Below are 15,922 nucleotides of genomic sequence, written 5' to 3'. Positions count from 1 at the left end.
GTTAACACAAAATAAAATAAATTATTAAAACAAATATTATTTTAATAGAAAAATTTACAGGGTTGATTTAAAAATAAAATTTATAATATAATCATATTCTAGCTTTGTTATAAAACGCATATTAAATCGGTTGTGGGAAGGGATCATTTATTCGGGTTATGGGTTTAGGGTATAGGGATTTACTCAAGTGACCCAATTGCATAGAGTAAAAATTCCCCACATGTTGCGCAAAGGGGGGAGGGTACATACGAGTGTATTTTAGTAAAAAAAAAAAATTATAAATACAAAGTAGTTATATATTTTTATTATTAATAAAAAGTATATTAAAAATATTTAAAAAATTATTGATATAAATTATTTTTTTATAATATTTAAAAATATTAGGAAACTTAGGGATTGGATCCCGCTAATTTCAAAATGGATAAAGTGAAAAGATTCTGTTGGCGCTGGCGTGGCATGAATTGGGGGGATTATTAAAAGAAACGAAAGACAGTTAAAAATAACGAAGCGAGAGATAATCCCAAAAAAGTGGATTTTATTTAATGTTATTTAAATTTATATTTTGGATTTTTACATTTTTCTCATCTCCATTCAAGCAAAACAATGTTTCAATTTGGGTTTTTAGTTTCACGCGGCGCTGCGGCTGGTAATTTGAAATCGTATCCGCGAACGGTCATTTGAACAAATATCGATCGGTTCTGCTCGCTGATCCGAGCAAAGGAGCTCAGATTAGTCGGAAAGGCATTGCGCTAAGTGGATCTTTCTCAGGTTGAAGAAATATTCGCAATGTCAATCGGCATTGGGTGGTTTCAGGTGTAGCTGTGGAATTTTAGTTGAAATCCGTGAGTGATTAGGGTTTCTGACCTAGGGTATTTAGCTGTTGAGCTCGGAAAAGTTTTCAAGGCGCAGATATTGATATGTGGAATTACGACATTGCATGGGATGGGGGCGAGAAGAAGACCGCATTTTCTTAAGGCTTAGCAATTCCTGTTTCGTCATATAAACGAGGTTCAGGATGCCCGGGTATCACTTTTTTGGTTCGACTTGTGTTTAATTTTGTCGTTATTGTCGAGGATGTAAATCGTTGGGAGGCTACGAAACGTTGGAGAATGGTACATTTGTAGTGCTAGCTTTGTATTGCTAGGGTCTCCCATTGAGCTTGTGACTGTGAATATTTATGAATTCTATTCTCCTCTCATGGAATAAATGAAGCTGTGTTTCCGTCTTCTAGCTCAGAACTTCCGTGAAGGCCTGCATGGGGCAGGTTTGGAGGTTCCCTCATAAGTGTATGAGGCTTCTCTTTTCTTCAAATGGATATGGTTTTATACAGGACATGCACCTGAACTTGGGGATAAATGGCAGAAATCATAAGGAGCGGTGCTATAGAGAGGGATGTAGAACAGGTGAGATTCGTATAAGAATATATTTTTTTTTGGTTGCGTGAAAGTATTTGTATCTATATAAAATTGAGATGACTCCACTAGTTTTTTACTTCTATACATTACCAAATTGAGATGAACACCACAACATTTTCACAAGATTTTGAAATTGGAATTTTGGCATAAGGTATTCTAGAAAGACTATTATTTTGGATATTCACCTCATTCAGTAACTAAAGTTGAGCATCTTTTGTTTGTGAACCATTCATCTCATGTCAACTGGTGACATAAACTGGAAGTAATACAGATTTTATTAAACTAAAGTGACATCTCCTTATTTTATCTTTTCTGTGGAAGGTAATTCTGAAACAAAGATCCTAAAATAGTGAAAGTCTGGAGAAAGATGTGTTGTGACAAGCAATCTGAACTTTTAAGTTGGGTTATTGGCTTGCAAATTCTTGGCTTATTAGGATCAGAAAGATTGATGATCTACTAGAAACATTGGTTTTGTGCAAAGATTCACCAGAATTCTAGAGAAATTTGTTCCAGCTCTGTAAATTTGGTAGTGAACAAGGGTAAGAACATGTTATTCTCAGTTCCCTATACCTCAATACTTACCAAAAGAACCTTTTTGGGTGTTTTGACTTTTTTTTTTGAAAGGATGTATTGATTTTGTTTAGTGGAATTTCTTCAAAGGATGTTTTGCATCTCTCTTTTTGCATGGTTTAGTCATGGGAACTTTGCGTGATTGTTAACATCCCTTACAAGCATTTTAGGTTGTTAATATATTGGAATAATCTTCTCAAAGTTATGCAAATAAAAATCAGCTAATATGTCCTTTGAAGTCATTGAGGGCTCTTTCATAACTGCAAGCACTAACCTATTTAGTTCTAGTTGCTGAGTTTGTAACTTATGATGTACTAGGCCTTGGTGCTGAAATCCTCAAGATTTGACAGATTACATTAATGAGATTGTGTGCCTTGTAGTATTCATATGGCAGGAATTGAGGGGTTTGCATACAGGTACATCAATCAAACGTGCATTCCTTATTGATTGTTTTGATAGAGGAGGATGGTGGAAGTGGAAGCAACAGAACCAAATTTCCTAGCCCAGAAAAGTGGTTACTAAATAGGCACAAAATGATCATCTTGAAAAGAGACACTTAGTCCAAAAAGTGCTCAAGCCTGCAAGATGACCCATCATTGTTTGATTTGTTTCTATCAATGTCTTTGCCCAACTATGGTAAAATTATTTACACAAATCCTCCTCTTCCAATTCGACATATCATTTGCGAACTACCTTGCTATATCGCCCTTTTTGGGTCTCTCTACTACTGTAGATCCATTGTCATTTTGATCATCCCGTCTTTCAGTCATCAACTCTCATTTGCTTTGTGCTCTTACTGGCACACTATTAGGACACCAATCTTTTATATATATATATATATATATATTGTCTTTGGATTCTTCTAACTGCTGTCTATTAATTTCATTTTTGACTTTTTATTTCATAATGTTGGCACATCGGCCTTGACATTCTTATCCTGGCTCCCTCATCTCTGTACAAGAGGCCTTTTCTCCATTTAATGCCTTCCTCCATAGAGCATGGTTGATCTAATAGCTGTGTTATCGTCAAATTTTGTCTTCAACTGATCTGGTGGGCCTGATGCGTAGCATTTGAGGTGTCAATGTCCTCTTTTGCCTTCCAATATTTATTTTTTGTACTATATCCTCTTATCTTCCCAGGGATAAGAGAGTCTGGTTATGACTTGGGCCTTTGGCCCAACGGTCACATTTTTAGGGGGGGATGGGATTGGTGGGGATTTTATTTGTGAGGTCTTGCATTCAAAGTCTCACCAAAGGAAAAGGGGGACGTGTGTGTTATAATCAGCAAAAAAAGAAAAAGAAAAAATCACTGAGCCTGGTTAACTAAAAGAGTCTCCTTGCGATATAATTTGGCCTTCAATACTGCATATAGTAGCTTTTATTTTTCAAGTAGCTTGGATACTGAGGTCATCTTCAACTGGAGGATTTGGTTTGAACCTCCTTAAGGTGGCTGCCCTATAACTCTTGAAGATCTTCACTAGGCTATGTGAGATTTTGTCTAGATGTGGTGGATATTTTTTTTGGCCTATCTTCAAGCAATTGACTACAATTTGGATCTCTATTAACTCTAACTCAAGGCTAGATCAAGCTTGACATAGTCGACCTAGGCTGTGAAGCCATCCATATGGGCACTAAACCCACCTTGTCTTGTATGCAAGTTGTCAATACCTTGGGCATTTCAAGAGGATGAGTCATCACTTTAGCAAGTTTGATTGCCTCAAGTCATTCTGAAAAACTACATCCTGGACAGCTTGAGTCACCTCCAGTGTGCCCCTAGACTAGTGAAGTTTTCTTGAGGGGATCGAGTTGCCTAGAATTTGTCTTCTAGATGGGCCTGAGTCATCTCAAACTTGCAATTCGTAGCCAAAAGATCTCTTTTAGATAAGTTCAAGTTGCTTTCATCTATGGGCTTGAATCAACTTGAGCTTGCGCCAAAGGCAACAAATCTGCCTTGGCTTCAACCAAAGTTAATCTTTTTGGCTTCTATTAATCACTTCTCAGGTCCTAGATGCAAGAGATGATCACCATTCTGCTTAAGTGTAGAAGAAAAGCTCTCTTGGCTAGGAAAGGGGAAAAAAGAGTCGTCTAGTTGGAGTTCCAACTTCATAACTAAAAAAACTAGTGCACAACAAAAACATACATTTCTTTTTGGGTTTGATCTCCATGTCGATCTTTTGAAGCAAAAGGCCCGGGATCTATTTGTTGGATACCCATTCAATATGAAAGTAAGGCCAGAGCTCAAGATCACATGGTTCTGGTATTTTCTGACAAAAGGTGAGAGAAAGGGAGGTTTTTTTAATAGAGAAACACCAAAAAAAATATTGTAGAGGTCTAGCACATGCCCCCGTTGAGTTCGTCTTCAATTTATGAAATAAGATGGTTTACAATAGGTACAATTCCATAAGAAAATTTCAATATCAACTCGAGCACTTAAATTTGAGTCACTTAACTCCATCTTAACTCAAACTTTGAATTTTGAGCTTAACTAGGATGTCCCCACGTCCAAGTCCGCCCTACTTCTCCTAATCATCAATTGTCCTCAAGGTCCCTATTTACAAGTATGCAGACTAATTTGCCCCTAAAGTAACTAACACATATTACTAAGAGTTCCTGATACATTATATATCATTGGAGTGACAGATATATCCAATTGCTCACCTAATAACTCTATCCTACTGATACATTCTTTCTTCCTAATACTCAATAGATCAAGCCTCTAGGTACATCTTCATGTGCTTTATCCAACACAGGTCCTTTGTGCAAGAACAGGATCAGTGAATATGGCAGCAATCTTCCAATCCATTCCTTTATCTCAGAACTCTTCCTTTTTATTGCTGTTGTATCATGGACCAGCTTTTGTTTTATTTCATGACATTTAAGATTCTATGTCGTGGATTTCAAGTTAATTGTTCAGCTAATTTTATTTCTGATTCTCTAGCTTTCGGAGTGGTTTACCTCCAATTTCTCATTGTAATGGATACCTCTGCTCTGTTTTGCATTCTGGCATTTTGGCCTTTATTTTAATATAATCATCACTGTTTCAAAAAATAAGTAAACAAATCAGATGTATCATTTATATTGAGATTCTCAATTAGTGTATCTTTAACAGGTCACATTGACTAATGTGTGTCATATGATTTTATAGCAGCAAAAATACTTACCTGTAGCTTTTTTGGATAATTATATACATAAGCTCATAGTCTCTCTGTCTCTCTCTCTCTCTCTCTCTCTCTTTCTCTATGTTTATTATAGCTTTAACAGAAATGTTTGCATTTTACATATGATTCATTTGATAGTGGTCTTTGCATCTTGGTGGCTGCTGTCATTGAATGCTCTATTATAGGTGTATTTTAGTTTACTTATGAATTTTCTTCTGATGTGCAGGCTATCACAGCCCTTAAGAAGGGTGCAATACTCCAAAAACATGGGCGTAGGGGAAAGCCAAAGTTCTGTCCGTTTAGACTTTCTAATGTAAGTTGGCTTGCAGCCATGAAGTTGCAAATATATCTCTGAAATTTTCACTTTACCTCACTGTGATTTACATGAAATGAGCATTTTGAACTTAACAAACTGTCGTACAAAATGTAGTCTAAAGTCATTTTAGTTACTTCGAGATTTTCATTACATTTATTGTAATCCATCTGTACTATCAAAAAGAAAAATGATATCCATCTGCAATGGAGTAAAAAGGTGACATTGGATATGAATTTTTTTTAGGATGGGTATTTTGTGTGTTAACCCCATGTTTATCCTTTTGTGTTGTCTGGAAATTTATGTTATATGATTTCAGTTCACATCCTTGCTCAGGTTTATGTGTTTACTTTTCAGGATGAGTCTCTATTGTTATGGTACTCTGGCAAAGATGAGAAACAACTTAAACTAAGTGATGTATCAAGAATCATTCCTGGACAACGCACTGTAAGTGTCTCCTATGATCATTACTTTTGTATTCCTATGTTTAGGTGATAGTAGATTATCCATGTCGTTATTTTTTGAGGATGAGAAAAGTGACATTATTGAGCACATGATATTTGTCTGCTTGTCTTTCAGGCCATTTTTCAGCGTTATCCGCAGCCACACAAGGAGTATCAGTCATTTTCACTTATATACAACGATAGGTCTTTAGATCTGGTGCGTTGTTTTTGATTGATTTCAGTTAATTGTTTATTATTCAAACAAAATATAATGTTGTAAAGATTGATAAAATGGCGCAGTTGTATAATTGATGAAATGTTTCTACTCTGTTGTGCTTATGAGAGGATTTTTATATATGACAGATATGCAAGGACAAGGATGAAGCAGAAGTATGGTTTGTTGGTTTGAAAGCATTGATTTCACGTGGTGCCTACACTAAGTGGAAACCCGATGCTAGAAGTGATAGAGGTTCCTCTGACACAAGCAGTCCACATACACGAAGTTCCCCTTTAACTGCTTCTTTTGGGGGCAGTGATACCTCAAGCAAGGTTGCCTAACTTGTACATGTCCCACACTTAGTAAGTTGTTTTTCATTATTTTTAATTAAAGTTGTTCTTTTTCACTTTTGTTTGGTGATCAGCATTCGAGGATCTCCCAACGAAATCCAAATGCATGTGAGGGTCCAGCACCCAATGGATTAGGAAAAGCATTTTGTGATGTGATATTGTACACAGCAGCCTCAAAAGGTTCCACTCAACCAGATCCAGTATGTACTTCCCTGAACTCATTTTCCTCCGCAAGTACAGACAATAGGGGCTCCACTGCTGATGGTTTCCGAGTGAGTCTATCCAGTGCAGTTAGCTCATCAAGCCAAGGATCAGCTCATGAAGATTTTGATGCATTAGGTGATGTTTTTATGTGGGGAAAAGGAATAGCTGATGGGTTGCTTGGAGGGGGGACTCAGCACTCTGGAAGTTTGTTGATGACCATGGATGCTTTTCTCCCAAAGGCACTAGAATCAACCACAGTGCTTGATGTCCACAATATAGCTTGTGGGAGTCAGCATGCCGTGTTGGTCACCAAACAAGGGGGGGTGTTCAGTTGGGGAGAAGAGTCAGGAGGTAGGCTAGGGCATGGAGTAGAAGCTGATGTGTCCCAACCAAAACTGGTTGAAGCTCTTAGTGGGATGAACATTGAACTTGTTTCATGTGGGGAATATCACACATGTGCTGTGACACTATCTGGGGATCTTTACACGTGGGGGGATGGGACCCATAATTATGGGCTTCTTGGACATGGAAGTGAAGTTAGTCACTGGATCCCTAAAAAGGTAATGGGTCTAATGGAAGGGGTACATGTCTCATCAGTCTCCTGTGGACCGTGGCATACTGCCGTTGTAACATCTGCAGGCCAGCTGTTTACATTTGGTGATGGAACTTTTGGTGTCCTTGGTCATGGTGATCGTAGAAGTGCAAGTGTACCAAGAGAAGTAGAATCTCTCAAGGGACTCAGAACAGTAAGGGCAGCTTGTGGTGTTTGGCACACTGCGGCAGTTGTTGAAGTTATGGTTAGTTCATCTGGCTCTACTACCTTTCCATCAGGGAAACTATTTACATGGGGTGATGGGGATAAAGGGCGACTAGGACATAGTGATAATGAACCTAGGCTTGTCCCAGCATGTGTGGCTGCTCTGGTGGATCCCAGCTTCTGCCAAGTGGCATGTGGACATAGCGTTACAATTGCACTTACAACCGGGGGTCGAGTGTACACAATGGGTAGTGCTGTCTTCGGGCAGCTGGGGGACCCGAATGCTGATGGTAAGGTCCCTAATTGTATTGAAGGTAAAATACACAATAGTTTTGTGGAAGAGATAGCATGTGGCTCCCACCATGTTGCCATTTTGACTTCTCGAACAGAGGTTTACACTTGGGGTAAAGGGGCAAATGGTCGTTTAGGCCACGGGGACAATGATGACAGAAATACTCCAACCCTAGTTGAAGTTCTCAAGGACAAACAGGTTAAGAGTGTGGTCTGTGGTTCAAATTTCACTGCTGTTATCTGTCTACATAAATGGGTTTCAAGTGCTGATCAATCCATATGTTCGGGTTGCCGAAATCCATTTGGTTTTAGAAGAAAACGCCATAACTGCTATAACTGTGGGCTGGTCTTCTGCAAAGCTTGCAGCAGTAGGAAATCTCTAAGAGCATCTCTGGCTCCGAATGTTAACAAACCTTATCGGGTGTGTGATGATTGTTATGTGAAACTCAAAAAGGTCATAGAAGCAGGACCCACAGCTCGAGCAGTGAAGCATCGGAATGTTAGTTCAGTTCCTACTCCTCCAAGTGAAGAGACAATAGAGGTCAAGATGCAGGGGCAGTTATCAAGGCTCTCATCTGTTGATTCCTTCAAACAAGGGAAGTGGAACAAGGAATCAAGTATTTGTCGTACTTCCTCTGTACTAAATGGGAGCAGTTCTAACTGGGGAAGGCTCTCCAGCTCAAGATCATCGTATTTTATGCCTGGTCCTTCAAAGAAAATATTTTCTGCTTCTGTTCCTGGTTCAAGAATGGTCTCACGAGCATCGTCTCCTGTTTCAAGGAAACAAAGCCCTGCTCGTTCAATGACTCCAACTCCAGTGGTTATAGGTCTTTCTTCTCCCGATCTTATTCTCAGCAGTTCAAAACAGAGAAACGACAGCTTAAACCAAGAGATTCTTATTCTAAGGGCACAGGTTAGTCTTTTTGCTTCATCCAAATCATCAGTTACTCTAACCACACCATTGGAGCCGGTAGGCTCTCATCAGTTTAGTTATTATAACTGCACTATCCTACATCTGTATATCCCTTTTCCATAATTTATTTGGTCTAAGGGCATATAAATATTATCTAAATCAATTAGACTTGGAGATTTTATTGTACAACAAAGTTTATATGTGTATTATGATTGCAATATGAATAATGTGCATACCTAGGTACACTTGTTTGCTTATTGAAATGATGACAGTTTCTAGTAATGAGTGACCTGACAGTTTGGTTTGGCATATCAATTTCTAATAAAAATAGTAATAAGTTTATACTAACACTACTACTAATAAGAATAATAAAAATCTCTTGATTTGCAGGTAGAGGATCTTACCCGTAAATCCCAGCTTTTAGAAGTTGAGCTGGAAAGAACTACGAAACAATTGAAGGAGGCTACTGCAAAGGCAGGTGAGGAAACTGCTAAATGCAAGGCTGCTAAAGAAGTGATCAAGTCTCTAAATGTGCAGGTGAGGTTGCTGTCTTCCAAAAGTATAATAACTTTCATTGTTTATGATCTCTTCCTTCCAAAAAAGTACAATTAGTGTGTTTCACAACTAGTGAAGAATTACCTTCTGTCTTTTGCTCCAATGCCCCGTATCAGACCTACATTTCTAATTTGTATGGTGATGTAAATGTTGAACATGCCCTTCTAACGATGATGTATTGAGCCTGTTATACCCAACTAGAAAGTTAATATACATCATGAGCAATTATCTGTTGAATCCTATCCTTACAACACTTCCAGATTCACTGGACTGATTATAAAATGGATGTGCCATTGCCAATTTATTTGACATGAAACTGAAAGTGCTCTGAGCTGCACTCATATGTTCAAAACATTAATGTTTTGTTATATTGCCTGTTTCAGAATATCTTTTAAGAGGGAAGGCACGTCATTCAGTTTGTCTGTTTATTTAATACTATTTCCTCTTTCTGCTGTTTTCTCAGTAGCCAAAAATAGTCTGGTCACTAATAACTATATTTTTGCTTCAAAAAATATTCATTATCTTCAGCTCTTAGAAAAGATCCACTGCAAGTTTCAGGTAGCTCATTTATAATTTGAATCCCTGCAGTTCGATCTGAGTGTCTAAATTTCCTAAAGAAAGTTTTGCTTCAAAAGTAAAAGTCATATAAAATCTAACTCAACTAGTACGGTTTGACATTTTGGCAGTTACGAGATTTGGCTGAAAGGGTCCCTGGAGGATCTATGGATGATTGTAGATCACATATATCGAATGTCCTCAATGTAGCCTCAATGGACAACAACAATCTGAGATCCCTAACAGAATCTCATGAGCTTGATGCCAATGAACTCTTGAGTAATTCAGATTTCTGTAATGGAGCCAAAGCAACTGCAGCAGAAGAAGAGTGGGTGGAACAAGATGAACCAGGTGTATACATAACTCTGTGTTCCTTAGCAAATGGCAGCAAGGAACTCAAGCGTGTCCGCTTCAGGTAAGGATCATGCATTTTCCACATTTACTAATTAGCCTACATTAGAATCTGCTGGTAGTTGGCACAACTTTTCAATTGCAAAAGTATGGACCCCTAAAAGATTAATAGTTGTCTCTTCTAAAATGTTCAGTTTTCTATTCATTTTATGAGCTTGTTTTTTCATTGTGGTGCACATGGTGCAATTGATATGGTTCCTTTCTGGACCTTACAAGCCCTAAGCTTCTGTGGGCTCACGGAGATAAGATGGTTGGGTCATTGGGTTAGTCAGGTACGATGAAAATTAACCTAAGACAATCTGGCGGAAACCCTAAGGCCATAGGCAAATAAAATTCCAGTCATTTGGTGATTAGTTGCTTATTATAGAGTTTTCCATAGCTGTGTTCTTGGGGGAATAGTTTTTGTTTTTTTGAAATTATGATGGCCCGAAGGCCAAAATAAAGAATTAAGCATTTGGGTGTCGGGTTTATGCAAAATGTCATTAAAGGGTGGTTTTATCTTCCCATTTCTGAGGGATTCTTTTTATGTATTATGCCTTGATTGGGTTACATGTTGAGACACTAGGGTCAGGCGGTCAGGTTCATCTAGAAATGATTGCAGACTGTTAGCTTTTATAGTGGGATCCAGTTTCTGACTAGACTATGCATAAATTTATTTTGATTTCCCATCGCCCCAAGTATATGCCTGTACTTGACTAATCAGTCATTCCTTTTTGTCGTTATTGATGTAACCATCAATACTATGTAATTTAGTTCTGCTCGACCTCTTAGTTTTGTCTCTTATACAAAACGATATTACATAGACACACAGAGACACACTTGGCCAATTTCAGGCTAACAAGCTCGGGTGAGAACTGAGCCAAGTCAGCTCGGCTCAGTGACACTCAAGTAGGCCCTCTGGTTGCTGAGTGCCTTGTACACATTAGTTATTTTATTTAATTATCTATTTTTTGCATGTTATGTTTGATCAACATTTGTTTTAGTTAAAAGAAAATTTGTTGTGTAATATGAATTAATGGATTGGAAAAGCTAAGAAGGGACTAACACTACATCATCATATTTTTCAGTTCATAAATAACTACGATAAACAAGATGGATTTTCCTCCCTTCCCTTTGAAGTCATTACTCTGAAAAGAGTTTCTATATGCAAGATAGGAGCTTGTCTAACTTCTCTAAGATTTATGAATTCTCATCATCACTTAATTTCTAGATTTGACCTCTAGTTTCTCTGTTTCTGAATCTTTTCATCCAGGGACAACTATGAAACATTCCTTAAGGTGGAATATGGGGTGGAATCATTCGTTCATGTCAGGAACACAAGAAGTGACTAACATTACATCTTATTATTCAGTTTCATAAAATAACAATAATAAAGATGGATTTTTCTGCTTTCCCTTTTCAGTTATTATTCTTACAAACTCACCATATGAAAGATTGGAGCTTCTCCACACTTAGAAACTAGGTTATATGTATCTCATCACTGCACAATTTTGATTTAACCTCTAGTTTTATACTTCTCAATCTTACACTTGTATGAACAACTGTGTTAGTTTTTCTATCTTGTGATATTTATATAACTTTTGATGGAATTGCAGTAGGAAAAGATTTAGTGAGAAACAAGCAGAGAAGTGGTGGTCGGAGAACAGGGTGAGGGTATTGGAGAAGTACAACATCAGTATGAGTGAAAAATCTGTTAGTGGTGGTTCTATTCCAGGTGGTTCTCCCTCAGGGTCAGAAAACAAGGACTCTGTAATCGACTGACAGTTACCAGCATAGAAAGCCACCTACTTGAACAGAAAATGTAAATCCTTTTTTTTCCTTTTGTTCATCCAGAGGGCCTAACCATACACGGAAGATCCTGCATGGGAATTTAACAGATCTGAGGAGAAAAAGGGAAAAATGGGGGAGGCTAAACTGAATACTTGTTTTTTGGGTGGCCTTAGGATCTAAGAATGCAGTTAGTTTTCTTTTTTTCCTTCTACACCACGTTCAGGGTTGAGGTTCTTATAATAGCTTCCTCACCAGTATTTTTTCCCCATTTTTTTCAATGTAACAAAATTACATTGCCTTAATAGAAATACATCAAAAAGTTTTGTTCCATTTCACTGCAACAGGAACTATCATCTACTATGTAAATATTATGAGTTCCAAGTGAGGAAACCTATTAGCTATATATAAATACTTAACAACATGATGCCAAACCCCCAGCAATCATTTTGTCACAAAAATAAATTCAAAAATATTTTAATTGATAAAATTTATAGATCAAAAGTCATCATTTTATACACTTTTATGTCCAAAAGCATATAAACAACCTATTTTCTCAAATGGATAAAGCTTTTTGTCCCTCATATATGAAATAATTACAAAAACACTCCCATCTAAAATACTTACAGTATGTCTCTGGCTAGATGATATCATAGTGTAACATCTTATTTGAGCAATCATGTAATGAATTTGGGCATGAATGACTGTTGCCTCAACCTGTCAACCTGAAGAAAAAGGCAAGGAAACAAAATTAGAACGTGAAGCAACTAATAGGTTAAAAAAAGCTTGAGAAAAACCAATGTCAAGTTCTTAAGGTCATCTGATTTCTTACTCAGAGAAGACATGTTGCCAACTGCAGAGGCTTTGCTTATATTAAAAGGTGTTAATAGGCAGAATTCAGCAGCTGAAGTCAACCTCGCTTTGATCATTCAGAGGAATATGTCACTCCTTTAACTTTGTTGAAGTGAGGGAGCAAATAAGGCACAGTAGTTAAGTAGGGTGACTTTGATGAAATGGTTGATGTCCAGGCTCTGTCTAGCTACTTGTTTTTCCTTTGATATCTAGAGGAGTTTCAAACTCAACAAGAGACTTTGGACAATATGTTTTTTTGCACAATAAGCACCAAATGTAAGCAAGCTTGACCTCTTGACTGTTTTTTTTCCAATTGTACCTGCTTAAAGCCATGCAGATAAGATCTTTCACATCTCTATGTTGGCATTGGTGCTTTGAAAGATCAGATTGTTCAGGCGTTGCAATCCATTTGATTACAGCTGCTATGTGCGGTTCTTAACTTCTCAAACCAACTTTCTCCCGCTACCACTACTTATTTCTATCAAGCTCCATCCTGCTTCCTTCTTCATCCGTTTCTCTTCCATCAAATCCTTCTGTTTAACTTCTCTCCTAGCAAGAGTGTAAATACTTTCTAGAAGGGTTAAATTTGCTGGGTGCTTATCACCCAAATCCATTAGTGCCCTCTTGGCTAATTCACCCAACTCAACATTGCCATGGACCCTACAAGCTGCAAGGAAAGCCCGCCATGCTGTAGCATCTTTCTCCACTGGAAAGTTCTCGATCAATTCAAAAGCTTCAATTAGCAACCCTGCTCGACCCAGTAAATCTACCATACACCCAAAATGTTCAATCCCAGGAAAAAAACCATAGTCCACAATCATCCTCTGGAAACACTTCTTCCCTTCTGTCACAAGACCTCCATGACTGCATGCACTTAAGGCTGCTAGGAATGTGACTTCATTGGGCTTAGCTCCTAGTTGCTCCATCTTCTGAAGCATTTGAAGGGCCTTGTCCCCTTGTCCATGAAGACCATATCCATTAATCATTGCCGTCCAACACATTACATCTTTATGAGGTGTTTGGTTAAAGATTGTCACTGCCTCCTTTATGGATCCACACTTGGAATACATATCAATAAGAGCTGTACCTAAAATAGGATCCAGCTCTATCAATTGCTCTTCTACGTATTCGTGTACACATCTCCCAATTGTGAGATCTCCTGAGGATGCACAAGCTGAAAGCAGTGCTGCAAAAGTGGCTGAATTGGGTTTCACAGATCCGATTTTCATTAGCCTCAATAAAGCTAGTGATTCTTCAAGAAGGCCTTCTCTACAATGTGCATCTATAACGCAATTCCACAAAATAACGTCCTTACCATCAATCTCATCAAACAGTATCCTTGCAGATTGTACACATTTAGATTTGCCATACATGGAGATAATTGCAGTGACCACATCCAGATTTAGATCATAACTTTTCTTAAGGCAATACGCATGAAGTGATTCCCCACAAAACAACTCCTTCAGATCACCACAAGCTGATAGAGCAGTCACGGTTGCCACAGGGCTAATCCCCAGACCATCCATATGCAACTGTTTGCACAATTCCATCACATCACGAGGCCTAGAACTTTGAAGGTATCCACCCATTAAGACACTCCAAGAGACGACATCTCTGAAATGAGGGAACCCATCGAACAACTGGTGTGCATCCCTTATGTTTCCACAAGCACAATAAAAGTGCAACAGCGTGTTCATTAGATTGATGAAAATCTCAAATCCAGACCTCACGACAACTCCATGGATACATTCACCTGTTTGAACAGCAAATTCACGAGCACATGATTTGAGGGTGGCAATAAAAGAAAACTGATCCAACGGAATTCCAAGAGCTCTCAACGTATTAAATATATAAAAGCTTTCCTTCGGATTTTCGCTTACTGAATAGCCTCTGAGCATGGTATTGTAGTTGAAAAGAGAAGGGTTCTCAATTCGATTGAAGAGTGATCGAGCGTAGTTCATGTTGATAACGGAGGCTGCAAGCAACTTGCTCAGAGGGAAGGTGAGGAGGTCGAGACTGGTTTTGACCATGTATCCATGACATTGTGAGATTTCGGAGGTTTGCGTGCATTCATTCAAGAGAGAAAGGACCGTCTCTTGGTTTAAAGAATGCATTAAACGCTCGCCACACTGAGCAGGGTAATTTTTTGTAAGTTTTCGAGCCAATCGGATAGTAGCAAGTGAGATCATCGAACACGACAACACCCTCTTCGTCTCTGAACAGAGGAACTTCCACCTGGTAGGCGCTAAGATTCAAACCTTACAGTCACACTTGATCCGTACAATAAAATTAAAAAAATCCAAAAGCCCATTATTCTCTCTTGTTTTCTAATTAGGCCCATGACCTATTTGTTCTTGGTGTCATTGACTTTATTTGGCCCAATATCTCTTCTTGGGTTTATGGAACCCCGATTCCTGAAAAAACATTAATGCTCATGTTCTAATCAAATAATTAAAAAGAAATTAAACCATTAAAAAATCTCGATAATTACATAAAAATTATCATCTTTATAAACCCTAATACTCTTTCTTGAAAATCCTGAACAAGATTTCTTTGCTACTTTACACACATAATGATAAGTTGTTTACAAACGCACTAGCAAATTTCACTACAGAAGTTGTCTTCGTCCCATGGATCCCACTCGCCTCTTCTTCCTCCGTTTCTACACATGGGATGGACACAGTTGTGAGCAAATCCAGATAAACGAATCTTGAACCATAGATCATCTAAAACCTTCTTCGATCGTTCACGGTAGTTATCCATTTTTTCCATTTCAATTTTGTTCAGAAGCTCTATGCCTTCTCGCCTGGAATCATTTTTTCCATTTCGATTTTGTACATAAGTAGCTTCAAGATGCCGAGAACAAGAAGATTTCCTCAAGAGTTCTTCATCGGTCTTCACATTTTTACAGAAGAAGTATTTAACCTAAAAATGTATATGACAAAAAAGTCAGAATACACCAACATGCAAACGATATATTGAAAGGTGAGTTACATAAATCTACTGAAATTTACCATTCCAAGCTTGAATAATGCTTCAGGATTCTCACTTTCTTCACATCGTTGGCGAAGCGATGAAGCAGTCGAAGACTTCTTCCAATCAACAACAGGCTGATTTTCGAGAAAAAAACCGTCGAAGAACATGTTTATCTT

General features: G+C 38.0%; 2 protein-coding genes across 2 annotated transcripts; one reads left to right on the top strand and one right to left on the bottom strand.

Moving 5' to 3' along the window:
* Nucleotides 1-657: 657 nt before the first annotated feature.
* LOC137941940 (PH, RCC1 and FYVE domains-containing protein 1-like) lies at nt 658-12,132 on the top strand. The gene is made up of 9 exons (XM_068787561.1): nt 658-1,403; nt 5,369-5,455; nt 5,813-5,902; nt 6,035-6,115; nt 6,262-6,447; nt 6,540-8,630; nt 9,021-9,167; nt 9,872-10,155; nt 11,747-12,132. Exons 1-9 carry the CDS (start codon nt 1,356-1,358, stop codon nt 11,910-11,912), a joined length of 3,180 nt encoding a protein of 1,059 aa, XP_068643662.1. The 5' UTR covers nt 658-1,355; the 3' UTR covers nt 11,913-12,132.
* A 1,081-nt stretch (nt 12,133-13,213) lies between these two features.
* LOC137940176 (pentatricopeptide repeat-containing protein At1g26900, mitochondrial-like) lies at nt 13,214-14,884 on the bottom strand. Its single transcript, XM_068785109.1, has one exon. It carries the CDS (start codon nt 14,882-14,884, stop codon nt 13,214-13,216), a length of 1,671 nt encoding a protein of 556 aa, XP_068641210.1.
* Between the last annotated feature and the right edge of the window lie 1,038 nt (nt 14,885-15,922).

This window comes from Aristolochia californica, unplaced genomic scaffold (assembly GCF_029961685.1).
Source record: "Aristolochia californica isolate CCGP_79_NKW_82.1479 unplaced genomic scaffold, dmAriCali1.0.hap1 SCAF_9, whole genome shotgun sequence".
NCBI classification, from domain to species: Eukaryota; Viridiplantae; Streptophyta; class Magnoliopsida; order Piperales; family Aristolochiaceae; genus Aristolochia; species Aristolochia californica.
Note: the sequence above shows the minus strand (reverse complement) of the source record. Positions and strands in the feature narration are given on the sequence as shown.